At 41.9% G+C, this 17,206-nt stretch overlaps 1 protein-coding gene across 1 annotated transcript; it reads right to left on the reverse strand.

The window, feature by feature from the left end:
* Positions 1–7,688: 7,688 nt before the first annotated feature.
* On the reverse strand, positions 7,689–16,698 carry TAGAP (T cell activation RhoGTPase activating protein). Its single transcript, XM_081295854.1, has 10 exons — positions 16,576–16,698; positions 15,936–16,020; positions 15,787–15,840; positions 15,430–15,499; positions 13,983–14,149; positions 13,154–13,315; positions 12,570–12,679; positions 11,022–11,217; positions 10,345–10,459; positions 7,689–9,649 (listed from the first exon to the last, which is right to left on the reverse strand). Exons 2-10 carry the CDS (start codon positions 15,960–15,962, stop codon positions 8,373–8,375), a joined length of 2,178 nt encoding a protein of 725 aa, XP_081151980.1. The 5' UTR covers positions 15,963–16,020; positions 16,576–16,698; the 3' UTR covers positions 7,689–8,372.
* Positions 16,699–17,206: the final 508 nt, after the last annotated feature.

Consider the following 17,206-nt stretch of genomic DNA (forward strand, 5'->3'; position numbering starts at 1 on the left):
GTTTTGGGGCTAGATGCCCAGTTTCACAGATTGCTTTGCTACTTGGATCTGCTGCAAGGTTTGTTGAACAGATAAGCGATCCCTGTCTTTAAAAGAGTTATGGAATGTTCTTTCTAATTAAAATTCCTGAAATGGGTGAATTTAGGTTATATGCATCTCAATGTGCCATGAAGCCTGTGGTGCTGTCCTTTAAAGAATTTAGACATCTAAGAATTGCCATACACATGTTTTCTTAGGAAATATATGCATGTAATTCATGTGTCATACCACCTATAAATTGGCCAAAAATCTAGATGGAGGATCTTTCTTATTTTCAATCATAACAAAAATCTTATAACTTTTTGCTACAAATCCATGCATAAAAATAGATTGGGTCACTAGTGAAATGATCAGATGGTGACTCTATCACCTACCAGTGAAAGCCCTCCACTTAATGTGTTGCTGTTTTATTTTTTAAAAAAGACTTTAATATATCTTAACATTTATTTGGGACATATTTGCATTTTGGGAAAATGGCCAGTTTCTACATATATCTAAATAGCTCTTTGTACTGGATAGTACATTTACACTGCCAGAATAATTGTCCTAGAAATGATTATATGTTATCCTTTTAATAAACCTGTCAGTGGGCAGGGACACCAGCCCATGGTTGAGGACTCTTAATGAGGTGTTGCAGATGGAGAGGTAAAGGAGACTCACACCCAGAGGTATGGCTAGTAGGCCCAGCCTTCCATGAATAGCACTATAAACTCTGGACAAACCACAAAAATCCATGACCTAAGGGATTCAGGGAGTGAACAAAAAGCAAGGGGGGGGGGAGTTGAATCTTGGAGCTTCCTACTTTTAGTTTGGGCAATGGCCACAAAGTGTATATGTGTGTGTGTGCCGTCTTTCTTGTTGGAAGAACCAGGGACTGAGTCTGGGGCAATTATGGGCACAAGAGTTAAGGGGGAGTCCTTGAAGGGACCAAGCCACAGACGGGGTGACCTAGATTCTGTGTTTGAATTCTGCCTAGGTGTCTAGCTGCCCCAGGAACCACATGTGTACAGGGCAGATTTAAAGCAGCTTGCAGGTAAGGTTAGTAGTGAACTGAGATTTGAATTGCCACCCTCCAGAGAAGAGACAGAATTTACAATTTGAATATAAGCAGGTCAATTGCCCATTAAAACAAATATCAGCAATCTTGGGATGAATATAAAAGAATTTAGAGTCTTGACTATATAATACCCACAATGTCTAGGATAAAATCCTAAACTACTCTAAATCTGAAGGACTAGAAAATTATGACCTCTTTTCTAGAGACTTTACAGAAAAGGAAATTATGGACTAATTTCCCTCATGAACATAGATGAAAAAATCCTGAACAAAGCAACAGCAGATCAAATCCAATGACGTTGGAGAGAATGTTAAAGAAATTTGTTAAAGATAACATATCATAGAGCATACATAGATAATGCATATTAAAGTTTATTCTATGAATTCAAGGTTTGGTTAACATTAACAAATCATTTGTAATTCATCACTTTAACAGACTAGAGGGGGAAAACCATATGATGATTTTCATATGCAGAGACAAACTATAGAAAAATTAAACATCCATTCATAAAAAAATTGCATTGAACTAAGGATATAAGGGTAGATCTTCAAACTCATAAGCAACACTATTAAAAACCTATAGCCAGCATCACATAAAGGTGTAATATTAAATAATATCCTACTGAAATTAGGAAAAAGGTAAATGTCCTCATTTTCACCATTTCTACTTAATAGTGAAGTAGAGTCCTAGCCATTGCAATAAAGGAAGAAAAAGAAAATGACAAAGATTGGAAAGGAAGAAGCAAAATTATCCTTGTTTGCAGATTATTTGATTATTTCCATAGAAAATACTGAGGATATATTAAACAACTAGAAGTAATAAGTGAACATGGCCAAGTTTGCAAGGTTAAAATACAAAAATCAATTCTGTTCTTATGTTCCAGCATCAAAAAAACTAGAATATACATGGAAAAATCACTTCTATTTATAATAGGTTCCAAAACAAAATAGTTGGGAATAAATTTAATAACAGATGTTCAGAGTACACTGAAAATCACTGGACACTGCTGGGAGGAATTTCAAAAGCCCCACATGAGCAGAATTATTTAACACATATTATTTTCATGGAATGGAAGACTCAATAATTTTAAGGTATCAATTCTCATTAAATTGTTACATAGATTCACTTCAACTCAAATCAAATTCTCAGAAATTGACAAATTGATGTTAAAATTTGATGGCTGGCTGGGTATGGTGGGGCATGTCTATAATCCCAGTGGCTTAGGAGGTTGAGGCAGGAGGATTCAAGTTCAAAGCCAGAATCAGCAATTCAGCAAGGCCTTAAGCAACTCAGCAAGATCCTCTCTCAAAAGAAAAAAAATAATACAAAACTTTTCTTAGATGGATGCAAAGGACTTAGAGTAATCCAAACAATTTTAAGAACAGAGTTGTGGGACTTATATCATGTAATTTACAGACGTCCAGTGAAGTTTCAATAATCACAACAGTGAGATATAAGCAGAAGAATAGATATATAGATCAATGGAACAGAATAGGGTCCAAAAATAGACCTGTACATATATAGTCAATTGATTTTTCAGAAAGACATCAAGGCAATCAGTGAGGAGAGTCTTTTTAAGAAGTAGTCTTTCAATGTGCAAGAAAAAAAAAATCTACACTGAGTCTTACCTCATATCATACACAGAAATTAGCTTGTGGTGGATCATAGATAAGTCTAAAGATAAAACCTTAAACTTTGACACTTATAGCAGAAAACAGAGGAAAAAAAATCTTCATGACAAGATTTAGGAAAGGATTTATTCAACAGAATATAACAAGCACAATCAAGAGAAATATTGGAATGGGTTTCAACAAAATAAAATCATTTGAGCCAGGCATGGTGCAATACTCCTGTAATCTCAGTGACTCCTGAGGCTGAGGCAGGAGGATCACAAGTTTGAGGCCAGCCTCAGCAACTTAGAGAGAACTTAGTCTCAAAATAAAAATTAAGAAGACTGGTTTTGTAGTTTAGTGGTAAAATGTCCCTTGGTTCAATCCCCAGTACCTAAATAACAACAACAATAATAATAAACAAAATCAATAGAAAATTCAAATTAAATGAGAGCCTATTACATTTCCATTAGAATGGATAATCAAGATAAATTTGTCAACAACAATAAAAAAATGAAGCAAATCTGATTATGCCAAGTCTTACCAACACCATGTTCAGTGTTTTGACTGATGATGTTTCTACAGGTGTGAAAATCAGGTACAATTCCTCCAGTTGTACATTTTTAATAGATTCGTATATAAGTTATACCTCAATAAAGTTGATCAAAAATATAATCCAATGGAAGAATAAAATAGTTCATTATCTTGATGAAAGACCAAAGAAAAAGATGCTTAGGTACTTATTAAAGATGACATTCACATCGTAAGTGGAGCTGGATCAGACTATTTTCTCTTCTAATGAGATCATACTGCAGCGACTTGAACGCAGGATTGAAGGGGAGGAAGAACAAGCAGGGAAAGAAATGTCTGAGAACTGATCTCAGCTTCCCCCAATAGTGACATCAAAACCCTTCCCCAGAATGGCCAGGACCTGTCTTGCTTCTGGCCGTGAGTGTGGGTTCTCTACTGAAAGCAAAACAGACTGGGAGTCCAGGCCTGAGGGCGGCCGTGATATCCTGGGGATCCAGGTTCTTTGCTCTCGGGGCGGCTGGGCAGGGCTGGGAGCTGGCACTTTTAGTTGTTGGTAATTGTGGGACAGGGCACCCTGCATTGGCATTGTGAACTGGATCCTGCAGATTTGGGCACTGTCTTCTCACTTTCCAGCTTTCCGGTCCTCCGTCCTTCTTGCGTAAGCCTCTGTGTCTGGGATTTCGGCTGCACGCGTTCCCCAGCTCACGCACGTTACTATTTGTTACTATTTCCTCATTTCAGAGGTGGAGAGACCGCTGCTCAGACAGGGCTAGTGCCTTGTCTCTGGGAGTGGATCTTGGGGCATTCGCAGCTCAGGTTCTGTGCTCTGGGTTGCGTGCTCTGACGGGGTCCACGTGTTGTCTTTCTATTCCCACGGAGATGTGAACATCCTGTGTTTCCTTTTTCTGGCAAGAGTTTGCACTCTGCAGGGTTGCTCATCTCACAGCACTTCCCTCTCAGTACAGGAAGAGGGAGGCACTTCACGCCACTGGTTTTTCCTCACGTTTGGTTTGTATTCTGGAGTGGATGAAATGCAGGGTCTCAGCCTCAGCTGAAATAGTGTTAAAATGGGATTCACTTCCATCTCTAAGGAACTATTTCTATTTCTGTCTCTTTAGTAATTTTCCCATTGCAGGTGAAGAGTTGAGATTATATAAATCAATTGAAAGAGAAACTTGAACTATGTGGGTTCCCAGTGCATTGGCCTTTTGTAGACTTGACCCTCCAGGAGGAAAGCAAGTACTGGTGGTTCTTCCCATGAGATCACAGTCAGGAACATTCACCCATCTATCTTTTTGGTCACTCTTGAGGATCCACAGTGTTTGTAACAGCTCTTTGGACGTTCTCATCTCTGGTCAAGGAAGCACCATGGCCTTTAGCTATTATTTGACTTATTAGTGCTGCACACCCCAGCTGCTGCTTCGGCTGCCGGGGGACCCGGGGCTATGCCACTAGAGTACTTGTTGGGTTTAAGTTCTGAGGCATGGCAGTTGTGCTCGGCTCCAGCAAAAGCACCCAACTTCAGTTCTCTTTAGGAGGAGAGAAAATTTCCCAGGGGAGTAGACCTGGGTTTAAGGGGAAGCCTTGACTTCCAATCTCGTTTCACCATGTGCCTCGCTCTGGGGCATCAGGTACATTTGTGACTGCCCCATTTGCCACGGTGTGACCTTGTTATGGTTTAGATCTTTAATGTCTCCTGAAAGCTCAAGTTTTGAAAGCATGATTCCCGATGCAGAAAGGTCCAGAGGTCTGACTTTTGGGCAATGATGAGAGCTGTAACCTCATTAGTGGATTAATCACCTTGATGGATTAATAATAACTGGAGGTAGGTGGGGTGGGGCTGGAGGAAGTAGGTCACTGGAGGGGCAGGTCCTAGGCATTATATCTTGTCCCTGGCTTCTCACAAGCTTTCTCTCTCTGCTTTCTGGGTGCCATGAACTGAACAGCTTTCTTCTGAATGCCCTGTGGCCATGATGTCCTGCCTCAGCTCAGGCCCACAGCCAGTGGACCATGAACTGAAACTCTGAAACCCTGAGCCCCAAACAAACTCTTCCTTCTCTAAGTTGTTCTTACCAAGTATTTTGGTCACAGTGATGGAAAACTGACCAACACAGGACCTTAAGATGCCCATGAAGAATAAAATCCTGGTGTTCCTGGATTCTTGACTGAAGTGCCATGTTAGTGCCATCCAGATATCAATGGAAGCCTTAGTCTTCTAGTTATGGTTAAGTATTAACTGAGTTGGTGTAATCAAGGTATCTTTAAGTGCTATCTTGCAAAATTTGGTGATCTGAGATTAATTATGTCCCCCTCCCATCAAAATTCACCCACTTATTAAAACTATATGTACATGTAACTACCTATACCTCAGAATGCGACTGTATTTGAAGATAGGGCCTATCAAGAAGTAAAGTGCTGTCATTAAAGTGGGCCCTAATCCAATGTGACCAGTGAGTGTCCCTATAGGTAGGGGAAGCTTAGAGACAGACACACATAGAAGGAGGACAACGTGAAGAACACACCATCTGTGCCAAGGAAGGGGCCTGGAACAACTCTCCCTCACAGACCTCAGGAAGACCCAACCCTGCAACCCCAGCTCTCAGACTTCCAGCTCCAGAACAGAGTCACAATAGCTACCTGCTGGCCGCACCACCTGCTCTGTGGTACTTTGTTAGCAGCCCTTGCAAATGAATGTATGGAAAATCCCAATTGAAAAGTCATGGCCCACATGGATGGAAGGGGGTTCCCACACCACACAATACCTGAGATGGTAACTGCACCTTCTCCTCCACTCTTCAAAGAGTAACGAGGATGATATTGCTGACTGCCAGGAGCCATAAGCGTCTGCCAACAGCGTGGTTCACATGTGCCGGGGAATGCCAGGCTCACTCCCACTTCTTATTTTTAATTTTAATTATTTATTCATTTTTGGTGGTATTGGGAATTGAACCCAGGGCCTCATGCATGCTGGGAAAGAAAGAGCTCTGCTACTGAGGAACAGAGCTCTTGCCCCTACTTTTTTTTTTAAATAAAGAAATTTGGAAATGATTTCCATAAACTGGGTAAGATCCCATGGAGCTCAGATCAGTGGTAAAGTGGGAACACATTTGATGCTTCCTAACTCATAGTCTTAGTGACCTTTTGAAGGGAATTCTCTGATTCCCATTAAGAAGTTACTAAGACCATAGTGGAAGATATGTTTATTTACATATATATCTACAAATCTCTCTATGTAACTATAAATACATTTTATCAAACACTGAAATACTTAACATAGTGTCTTATAGATGGTGAATGCTAAAATTATTTTTTGCTGTAAATGATGAGAGCTGTAACCTCATCACCTCATCGGTGGATTAATCCCCTTGATGGATTAATAATAACTGGAGGTAGGTGGGGTGGGGCTGGAGGAAGTAGGTCACTGGAGGGGCAGGTCCTAGGCATTATATCTTGTCCCTAAATTGTGCTAAATTCTGGAAAGGCCTTGCTCTTCTTCAGTTAGCGGTCACATGGGGAGGATCTGCCCCATTACAGGGACTAAATAGAGTATTTTTAATATCAGGCCTGAGCAGTTGCCTTGAGCAATCTGCTTTATAATGTGGTTAACATTGTGCAACATTATTAATAAATCACCTTTGAAAAGAAGGGATATTCATTATTCTGTAGTTAGCCAACATAAAAATATTACTGTAACATGTCAAAAGTATATACAGTATTTTGTGAAAAAAAATTGACAAAGAGAGCTAAAGTTCACTACTCTAAGATATTGGATAAATATCTTTATCACTGACCAGGAAAATTCTAATATGTCACATGTTTTATCATTATACTTGGTAACAATTAAGCAATGAGATAAGATATGTAAAAGCACTAAAAAGCCTAAATCACTTGAAATGGGAAATTTTGCATTTATTATACTACGCAGTATTGGCATACTAAATTTTTCTGGCCTCTGAATGACTGCCCATTGAAAAAGTGGCTTATAGTGGGCACTTTCTTATGGTTTTGCAAACTCCCAGAGACTAGGGCTGAGTCTTCCTGAGCGCAGGTACCCAGGCTGGCCTGTTAGTCAGGTAGTCAGTAAGTGCTTGCTGAATGAACCAGGGTGTGAGTAAATTTCTTGGTAGATTCTATTCATTAAGGGAGAGGAGGTAACAAGTCAGTAAGAACCAGGATTGTGGTGGTTTATGCCTGTAATCCCAGCAACTCAGGAGGCTGAGGCATGAGGATTGTAAATTCAATGCCAGCCTCAGCAACTTAGTGAGACCCTGCCTCAAAATAAAACATAAAAAGAACTGGGGATGTAGCACAGTGGTAGAGGACCCCTGGGTTAAGTCCCCAGACCTAAAAAAAAAAAAAGAAAGAAAATTTTCACTTGCAAATAAGAAAGGTAATTTATTGTAGTGAAATTACATTGAAGTTTTGTATATAAAATCATTTACCTCCAAACTGTTGCATGACACCATTGAACTACAAAGAAAACTCAAAGTGCTCTAAGTGAGTTAATATTGATGTGTTTCCACTAATCTATCCTAATTTAATTAGATAGTCCTTAAAAGGACTTATTTAAGTATTTTCGTAATTTTCTTTATGGTCTTTTTTTCTAATTTTTTTTGACAACTCTGAACGCTGAACTCCATTTCTGTCTTCTGCTGTGGTTAGTTAACAAACAAACCTCCTTAGTAGAGTAAATATACACTGACAATTTAAACATTTTTCCCTAGATGGAATTGGTGGAAAATGTGAAAATTGGCATGACATTTGAGGCAACATTAAAAAAGCAAAGATGATTTTAAAACACTAACCCACAAAAATATGCCCCGGGGGCGGGGGGGGGGAAGAATAGCAACATACCACAAGACACAAATAAATGCATTCAGGCATTGGGTAGACAGTCCTTGCACCTAACACCTGTCTATAATACATTTTATACATTTGCTACATATTGCACAAATCCAGGTATGCACAGAAACTCTCTGAAGTGCCACCGTGCCGCTGTCCTCGTGGAGGACTCTATACAACTTTCTGAAAGAGCTTATTCATGACTTTTTTGAAGACAATCTACAAGCAGTTCTTTCTGTAGTTATATATTTACAGAGATGCCACCAGCTAGTCATGGCCGATGGCCTTCCTTCCTAAATGTAGGATTCTCTAGCATATTGGAGTTGGTCAGCCTCAAAGATGGGCTGGCTACATCGTCGCCTGAGATAGTCCTGCTTGTCCTTCTGCATAAACTCGGACACAGTCCTTAGCCTAGGAAGCTCAGGCTTCCCCGGTGTGGTCCCAGGCCCTGGAGTGTCCCCAGAGGGACTCACAGTCCCACCCTGTTCCCAACACTCAGTCATGGAAGACAGGCTGCGTCCACTAAGTGCTTCTTCATGGCAGAGAATCCTGGAGCCTCCTCCATGGTGAGAAGGCAGAAGAGGTGGCGGCATGGAGTCCTGGCTCAGCATTCTCGCCCGCATACTTCCCACGGTCTGGCTGCCATAGGCTAAGAGTCCAGACGCCTGGCTCTGAATGGCCTCTTCATAAGATGGCGGGCTTCCTGGGCTCCTCTGGTCAACCACCTGGAACACGTCATTGACTGAGGGGGCCCTAGGTGGCAAGCCGCAGCCTGCAGCTGCTTGGCTGTAGACGTCAGGCCTGCCCTCCTGGACGATCCTTCCAGCAAGCTGACTTTCTTTTCTCAAGCCCTTCTTGACTTGGCCTCTGGTAAAGTCTTTGGGTTTCCCAGTCTCACAGCTCGGGGTCTTGGGCAGCACTTTTTTGTGAGAGGCAAAGGAAAATGACAGGGAGTGCTTTTTAATTTCTCTGCTGGGCTTGCTTTTCTCAGTCTTCATGGTGAAGGACTGGTGTCTGGTGAAGAAATTTTTTTTGGGACAGGAAGGAGAAGCTAATGGTGAATTGTCAGAGGACCCACCCAGGGAGTCGCTGGAGAAGGCTTTGGGTCCTGGTCCCTGCAGCAAAGGCAAACTCTGGGTTGAGTTCTTGATCATCAGGTCCACTGGTCTCTTGGCTCTGCCTTCTACTGCAGGGAAGACTTCCTCTGGAAATGGGTCTTCGGTGTCCTCGCTTTCCAAATGAGGGCTGGCCTGGGGCACGGTGAAGTCATTCTCACTTTTGGTTAGTTTTTGGTTTGTCATCGGGCTCTCAAGGCACTCTTGTGAGGGTGGCATGCTGGGTTCTGAGAACCTCCTGTCTGCCTGGTTGACGGAGCGTTTCAGTCTGGCTACTGTGCTCACAATGGGCTCTGGGCTTAACTCACAGGTGTCCTGGGGCCCTCTGTTGTCCAGACCGGCAGCCATGGCTGTAGGAACCGGGGGCTGCCTGCTGGGATTGTGGATGGCACTGGTGGGTTCAAAGTCAGGATCATAGCTGTCGTAGGCTGAGTCGTTCTGCAGGGTCGACATGTCTGGGGAAAGTTAATGAAGAGTTGAGCTTTGTGTTCAAGTTCTTTAAGAAATAATATTTACTAGAGCCCACCCTATTCATGCCCAATATGGTTCTAGGTGATTTGGTGGAACTGTTTTGGAGTGTGATATGACAAGAAATTTATCACATTAAAATTTTGTTTCCAAATTTATTTCAAATGGGAAGAAGTAAAGAAGAAAGAGGAAATGAATGAGGGAGGGAGGAAGAAAAAAGGGAGAGGGAAAGAGAGAAAGAGTAAGGAGAAGAAGGAAGAAGGACAGTCTTCACTGAATTTTTTTTTAAATTTTATTTTAAATCTTAAAACTAATCCTTTGAATGGCTCCTTTGTAGGATCCATTTCCATTTTAATAGACTTGTACTTCATTACATAGAGACTAAAGTTTCTTACCCAGATATATAGTTCAAGGTTACTTAGTAAAGTTAGCAGTTATTTGAGATCTAGAATACGAAGGAGAAAAGTTTCAGACTCAGGCTAAAAGAGTGATGGAAGAGATATTAGAAAGAAATTTGGGAGCAAGGTTCTCAGGTTTCCTGACTTTCCTCTAGACTCGAGGCCAGTCTGATTGGTGATTGTAAAGGCAAATTCTTTAAATACCAGGGAGACTTCACATCACTAGTATGGACTGGCACAAATTTCTCCCCAGGATCACAATCGAATAAGAGCACAGTCTATACCTGAACTGTCGGTGTGTTCCAGAGAGTCATCAGAAGTGATGCTGGAATGAGCTGGAATGTTCTCCCCGAATATCTCAAAGCAGTTGTCAATGAGGAATTCCACCAATGTCTTTACCTTTGGAGAAAAAACAAGCAGATCGTAAACTTTAGGGCCATTTGCTTTAGGACAGAGGCAAGGAAGGAGGACACACTGGAGTCAACTACTAGGGAGGTGCCCAAATGAGACTAGAGCATACTGGAATTTGGTAACAATATACATTCAAGTTAGATATATGTGTTTTGAGATATGCATTTTTAAATGGAAGAATTTTTAAAAAACTGACTTTAAAATAACTAAAGTATCTGAGTGGACATTTCATAATATTACTGTGAAAATGCAAAAAATATTGTTTAAGCAGATAGTTTCCCAAACTGGTAGTTGGACTGCCCGAGAAACAAGAGGGCTTCCTACCCAGGGGGTGTGATGTTCTCTGTCTCCCAGGAAGACAGGACACAGATTTATTCAGTTTCCTTCACACCTCTAAGAGAGCAGAGCCACAACAATAGCACTCTGCATTTTAGACCTGAACTGTGACCTCGAGTCACTTTGAGAAATCCAGAAGTGTCTCATTGCTTGGCTTTTGCCAAAGAGGGTGATATCATAAACCAGAGGTTTCTCATAAATAAGCAAAACCAACCTTATTGTTCAAGTCTCTCTGGGCCTCCAGTGACAAGTTGTGGTCATTCTCCAGGGTGAGCATGTTGGGGCCGATGCAGATAGCCAGGTTGCTGGAGTCCATCTTGTTAACCTCGGAGTTTTTGCTGATCAGGTGCAACACGTAGACCAGGTGCCTGAGCAGCAGGAGGTTGGGTCGAGGGAGCTGATCTGCAACCCTGGAATAAAGAGAAGGGACAGTAATAAGGGGGCTGATGGCCTATCCAGCTTTATTGTAGCTTGTTCAAAGCTTCTGCCCAAACCAGATTTCCTTTAAAATGGGGAAGGTGTATTTTCCCAGTAATATTGTGAAATGCCCATTCAGATACTTCAGCGGCAACTGACACGGAATGAGACTGATTAACCACAAGGTTGCTATAACCGTGACACCAGTAGCACCGCCCTTTATTATTTATATGGATCTTAAATTATGAAACAGAGCCTGCATTAAGCACCAGGATGTGCCTTTACATTTTCAAAACCATTTTGTTGAGTAAGCATTTAACTTTGTAGAAATTCTCTTTGAACATTACAAGACTGATTTTCTTGACTTTTTTTTTTTTTTTTGAACTGTGAGCACCAAACCAAGATGACCCATTTCTATACCATTCTGAGAATAAGTCAGACTGTCTGGATGTTTCCATAAATGTGGTTCCAGGCAGCACTTAAATAGAAACATTACTACTAATGACAATCATTGGATTTTTAAGTCTCACTTTTTCAAAAGAATGAAATGGTGACCCCAATATACAGATCCTTTTCCTTTCTCAGAAGAATTGTTGTTATCAAAGAGTTTTATGTCTAGGTAGAAAATTATTGTGATAATCTTAGGATTTTTTTTTTTGGTGGTGGTGGGGCAAACACTCTGATGTCTTCATGTCTGCAAAGTTGGCATTGAAAATGTTTAGCTGTGGGGGACATTTCTAATACATAGATAGGCTTCCTTAGGATGTGGCAAAAGTGCTGTCTCCAAGAGGTCACATTGTCATTTATATATGTAATCATTGTGACTCACTGGAATGTCTTATATAGTGTTCCTTTTTGATAATTATAAGAACATACAGAATATGCAGTGGAATTTTATGAACAAAAAGTCCCTTTCAAATGGCTCTCCTACCCTTTACGGGAAGTTTATGGTAGAAGTGTCTTGCTCGACACCAATCACTGTAGTTAAGAATAATCCTAATTCCTACTCTCCGCTGATTAGTTTGTGTTAAAGTCTCCACGTTTGATTTTCTCTTATACCCTTTTGAACACTTTATATTTTTGGATCCTCCACCCCTTAAACTCTGTGAGTATTAAAGTCATTTTTTATGTTTTGAAGAAGTACTTTCTTCTATTTGGCTAAAACTACTTTTAAAAAATCCAGGGAACCTCCTGGTTTTTATCTTGGGAGTGAATGAGCAATTACACTCTAATTCCCCAAGGTCACAATTTCAGGGAAACATGGATTGCAGTGCACTTGGCCAGTTTTATGAACGAGCAAAAAATGGAGACCCTTGGGCCCTGCCTCCTGACTTTGAGGACTTACTGCTTGAGGGCCTCAATTCTGTCCTCCTCGTTCTGCTTCTCCAGGGTGCCCATCCACTCTTCAAAGAGGTCACAGGACAGTAGCTTCAGGGGAATGCTCCGGAGGAAGTCCTGGAGGGGAAAAGTGGGTGTGGCTGTTTATGCCCCGTGTTGTGCTGCGGTCTTACTTCCCCTGACTTCTGTTCCACCTCTAGGTGCCCCAGCTGGCCCTGTCACAGACGCATCCATCCCCGCATCCTGCCTTTGGTTCATCTGAGGAAACCTCACTCAAGCTCACGCTGTGTCGGGAGCTTCCTGACCACAGGGAGAGGAAGAGGCACCATCTCCAGAGGAGTGAATTCTGAGGGTACAGATTTAGGGGTATGGGTTCGGCCCCGGGACAAGGAAATTTCCAACGTTTTGGAGGAATGAAATCTGGGATTGTTAAAGCAGCGTGCTTATGAGAAGAATCAAGAGGCTCAGCTACAATAATGAGACTCCAGTTTCAGCTGTGTGCCTTGTAGGGAGAGGAGCCTGCTCCTTGCTTCCTGAGGCGGTGGAGGCGGAGCCCTGGGGCAGGCTCTCTGACCAGGTGTGGTGGCTCACCTTGAAGACCACGGCCAGCAGGTGTACGGGCAGTCCTTCCAGGTCCACGGTTCCCCCGCAGTTGAGCGCCTCCTTCAGCTCCTTGCGGGCTTTCTCACTGGCTGCTTTCCTGAATATTCCTTCAGTCGAGGGGCCTTTAAGGCAGAGGATAGCGAGAATATCCTGCGGGAACAGACGTGGGATCAGGAAATGGTGACCCAAGGCTTGGACACATACTCTGCTGGTACAGATACATGAAAATCCATACAAGTTGGAAAAAGAGAATTAAGACAATGTTCATGAATAGTCCCTCAGTTTACCTGTCGTAAAATATTCTTTTCCCCCCAAAGCTAATTCTCTTTTTTATACTAAGATAGTCATAATGAGAGTCTTGAGGCCAGAGCTGGCTCCTAGGGCAGCCACTGCCAACTGTCTCCCTTCACCCTGCTGTTTTTCTAAGAGGTAAGTTGTGAAGCGCTCATTTTTCAGTCTAAAATGACATCGGGCCTCCCACCTGTCGATACTTCCATGAAGACGTGGGCTTTCTGATCATGTCCTCTGTACTCTGTCTCTGCCTGTTGATGTTCAGAAGCTATACATTTCCAGCCTTCTTGCCTCTGTGAAGTCAGAGGACTGAGGAAGAGAACATCACCCTGGCAAACACTAATTTCTAGAACATAAACTGGCATCTTCTCTTCCAACTGTGCTTGGATGTGGGAGCCCCATTTGCAAGAATGGAAAATTCCAAAGCTCAACCCCTATAAGGTTAGTAGGAGAAGCACCCTCATATTATCCAAGGATTTTTCACATGTCAGAAACCAAAGCAGGTTTACAAGTGAAGCACACTCACCTGAATGGGTCTGGGCAGGGCGCCGTTCTCTTGGCAGATAATTGACAAGGGTTGATCAAACAGTGACACTTTCAAGTCTGGCTCCAAAGTCCCAGAGAAATCTGACGAAGGGGACAGTCTTCTTATGAGGAAGGGCCAGGACAGAACTTTCTTTCTCTTCTTCACTTCTAGAGACAAGAAAGCATGAGAAAGAGAAAAATCAGCTTACAGGGTTCATAAGCAAGGATCCAAGGAAATGGCATCTCTAGCAAGTCGTGTGGGGAAATAATTCAGAAAAACTGAGAAAGCAAAGGGCATGACTTTTGATCTAGAAAAACAGTTGAAAAAACAACCACATGGTTACCAGGGCAACCAGCCCTTGTATATCACTCCGAGGTTCCTCATCGTCCCCACCTTTCCTGTTTTTATCTTCTTCAGCTATTTGTTGCAAGAAATTAGCAAAACATAACTGTGCAGGTCATAAACAACCATCTTAAGGTACTAGCCTTAATAACTACAGGGGACATTTATGACTAAATAGATTATTTTAATTCGCTACTTTGGCTGGTGAATGAAAACAAAACTTAATAGGAGAGGAAGTGACTTGCCCAAGATCCTTGAGAAGGTTCTTGGCTGGGCGGGCCCCATCCACCCTCGGCAGCCACACTAGCACTACATGGTCACTAGAGGGAGCTACACCACTCAGGACTTCTGCTGTCCCCTTGGCTTTCAGGGTGCTACTTTAGGACAGGGGCCCCATGGGTTGCTTTAGGAAGGCTGGAACCTAGTTCCTGGCATTTGAAAGTTATCAGCCACACATTATCAGTGTTCTGTTCTTCCAAAAATCCAGAGTGTGCAATGAGTATTGTATCTCAAAAGTTCCCTTCCTTCTCTTTTTGGCCTAATCATGAAATCTGCATTCTCTAAATGACTGGCATATGTTACCACATGCTTTGTACTGGCAAGTAGAAGCTGGATGAAAGTTAAGTGCCCTGTCCTGCGTCTTCAGGAAAACGGGCTCGGGGTTATGTTACAATGAAATGCACTGTAAAAATAAATAAATAAATAAGAGCAAATGTAGGTTTCTTTGGGATTTGAGATCAACAACAATCTCTTCACGAGCTCTTAGATGCATTCTCCTTTAGGGAAGGAAGAACACAGAAAAGGCACTGTGTGTTTTTCAATGTACACATGCTGTGACCATCAAAACAAGTGGCCAGGAGATTTGTCAGCCCCACTAAAAACCCCTCGCATTGCGGAGTTTGCCTGTAAGAGGATCTCTGTACTGATGGTGCTTGCTGTTCTAGTGAGCTGGAGCACACCGGCCAGTTAAGGGTTAATGTTCTGCGGTCTTTAGGAGAACAGTTATAAAAAAAAATTCCTAGTAGAGTAAAATACTGTGGTTTTGCAAACCAAGAGCACTGGTCGTTAGCACTTGCAGAAAAGATCAGTATTTTTCAAAACTCACCAATTAGCTGGCAAATGCTGTCTTCACTCGCACATGATGCCAACAACAGGGGATGTTCCTTGATGTCACCCTAAAAATATAAATCAGTATAAATCATGACTGAAGAAATCTATTCAGTCTTTCTCCACAAAACACACAACATTTTATTCATCTTAACAATTAGGTCAATAGAGTATATTGATTTTTCTAGTAAGAATCAGTATCATAGGAGATATCAATTAATATGTTTAATTTGTTGCATTTATCATGTTCATTTCTGACTGATAATCAAACAGCCTAAATAATATTCAATTAAAACAGAAAGCTTTTCATCTTCTGGTAATACAAATAAGAAGTTTAAAAAAATCACTTCCTTACCTCTGACTGACATTCAATTAATGTCTCCATGTTACTGGCACTTAGTGTTTTTGACTAAAAGAGAAAAAAAATAAAATAAAATTAAGTAAATGTCTTTTGGCTCTTGCCTCTAGAAAATATGAATGAGCAGATGTAAAATGGGCACATACCGCATCGAAGTTGCTTCTCAACCTCATTGGTATCTGGGCTGGCTTTTTAGGGATGGATTTCACTTCTGGGGGACCTTGACTCTGTCTACAATAAATCACATGGAAAAGAATAAGTTGGCCAATTTCAGTGCCTCTTTGCTACAGCGGAGTTTGAAACTGTTAGAAAAGTTTTCATTCAGCCTGTTACCAAATGTCCGATGCCACTAAGAACAGTATTTGATTGCACTTATTTCTAAATCCTTAAACCAGATGTCCTTACCATCCCGAACTTTGCTATTTATTATTATATCCTCAACAAGAGATCGGCTGAATATTAATTCCAATAACAACTACCCTTTTTTTCTGGAGTGCTCTCAAGTACTATATTAATTGCTCTGTATTATTTTTTTTCATCCAACTCAAAAAGTATAAAATGTATATCCAGGATGCTACGTATAGTAAGCATGAACCAAAGATAACATTTAAAGAATTCCTACTCCCTAAAAGTGCCACCTTCACAATGAAGCCAAGCATTCCATGTTTGGAGCTTTTTAAACACGGACATACCCTCCGCATCGCCATTTTCTGTTGCACGTCATTTCAGTGAGCTGTGACCTGGGAGGCAGCTCGTTTTCTAGTCCTGTTAGTTCTATGTACTTACCCTCGGAGGGTCTCTGGCCAGAGTGCTTTTATCTCGGGTGCGCTGTGGGAAAGGAGAGGCACGGCATGTCACTCCGCTCTGGCTAACCCACTGACAGAGGGACTGACCTGCTCTAACTTCATGTGCTGTGCGTTATAAACTGCAGGGGCGGGCAGGTGGAAACTCACAATATTGCTGGGACCGGAAGGAACATCACGGGCTGTCACACAGACCGAGCCAGCCAGACACTGCTCAGTTCTCATTTCCTCATTCCTTTTAGGGCAGGGATAGTTCCCCTCAACCCTACCCCCGCCTCCACTTCAAAGCACAAAATCTGTAAACTACTAGGGTTGGAAAAGATGACATCCTGCACAAAGGTAAAGGCGCTGATTAATGTCAGAGGTGGGTTGTGCAAATAAGAAATTGTGTTATTCTGTGCACAAACATTGTTTTATTTTCTAAAGTGGTAATTTTAGGTGCCTCCCCCCACCCCCTGCCTTTGTATCCTGTTTCAATGCTGTTTCCCTTCCACCCTCCCTGAGCTCTGTCCACCAGGACCAAACATTGATTGGCAGCCCTGGGCGCAGGGCACTGTCCTGGAACCTGAAAGAAACCCCAGACGTGTTCCCACCTTTGAGAACTGATCACCATC

The sequence above is a fragment of the Spermophilus citellus genome (genome assembly GCF_964194105.1).
Source record: "Spermophilus citellus genome assembly, chromosome: 5".
Lineage (NCBI taxonomy): Eukaryota > Metazoa > Chordata > Mammalia > Rodentia > Sciuridae > Spermophilus > Spermophilus citellus.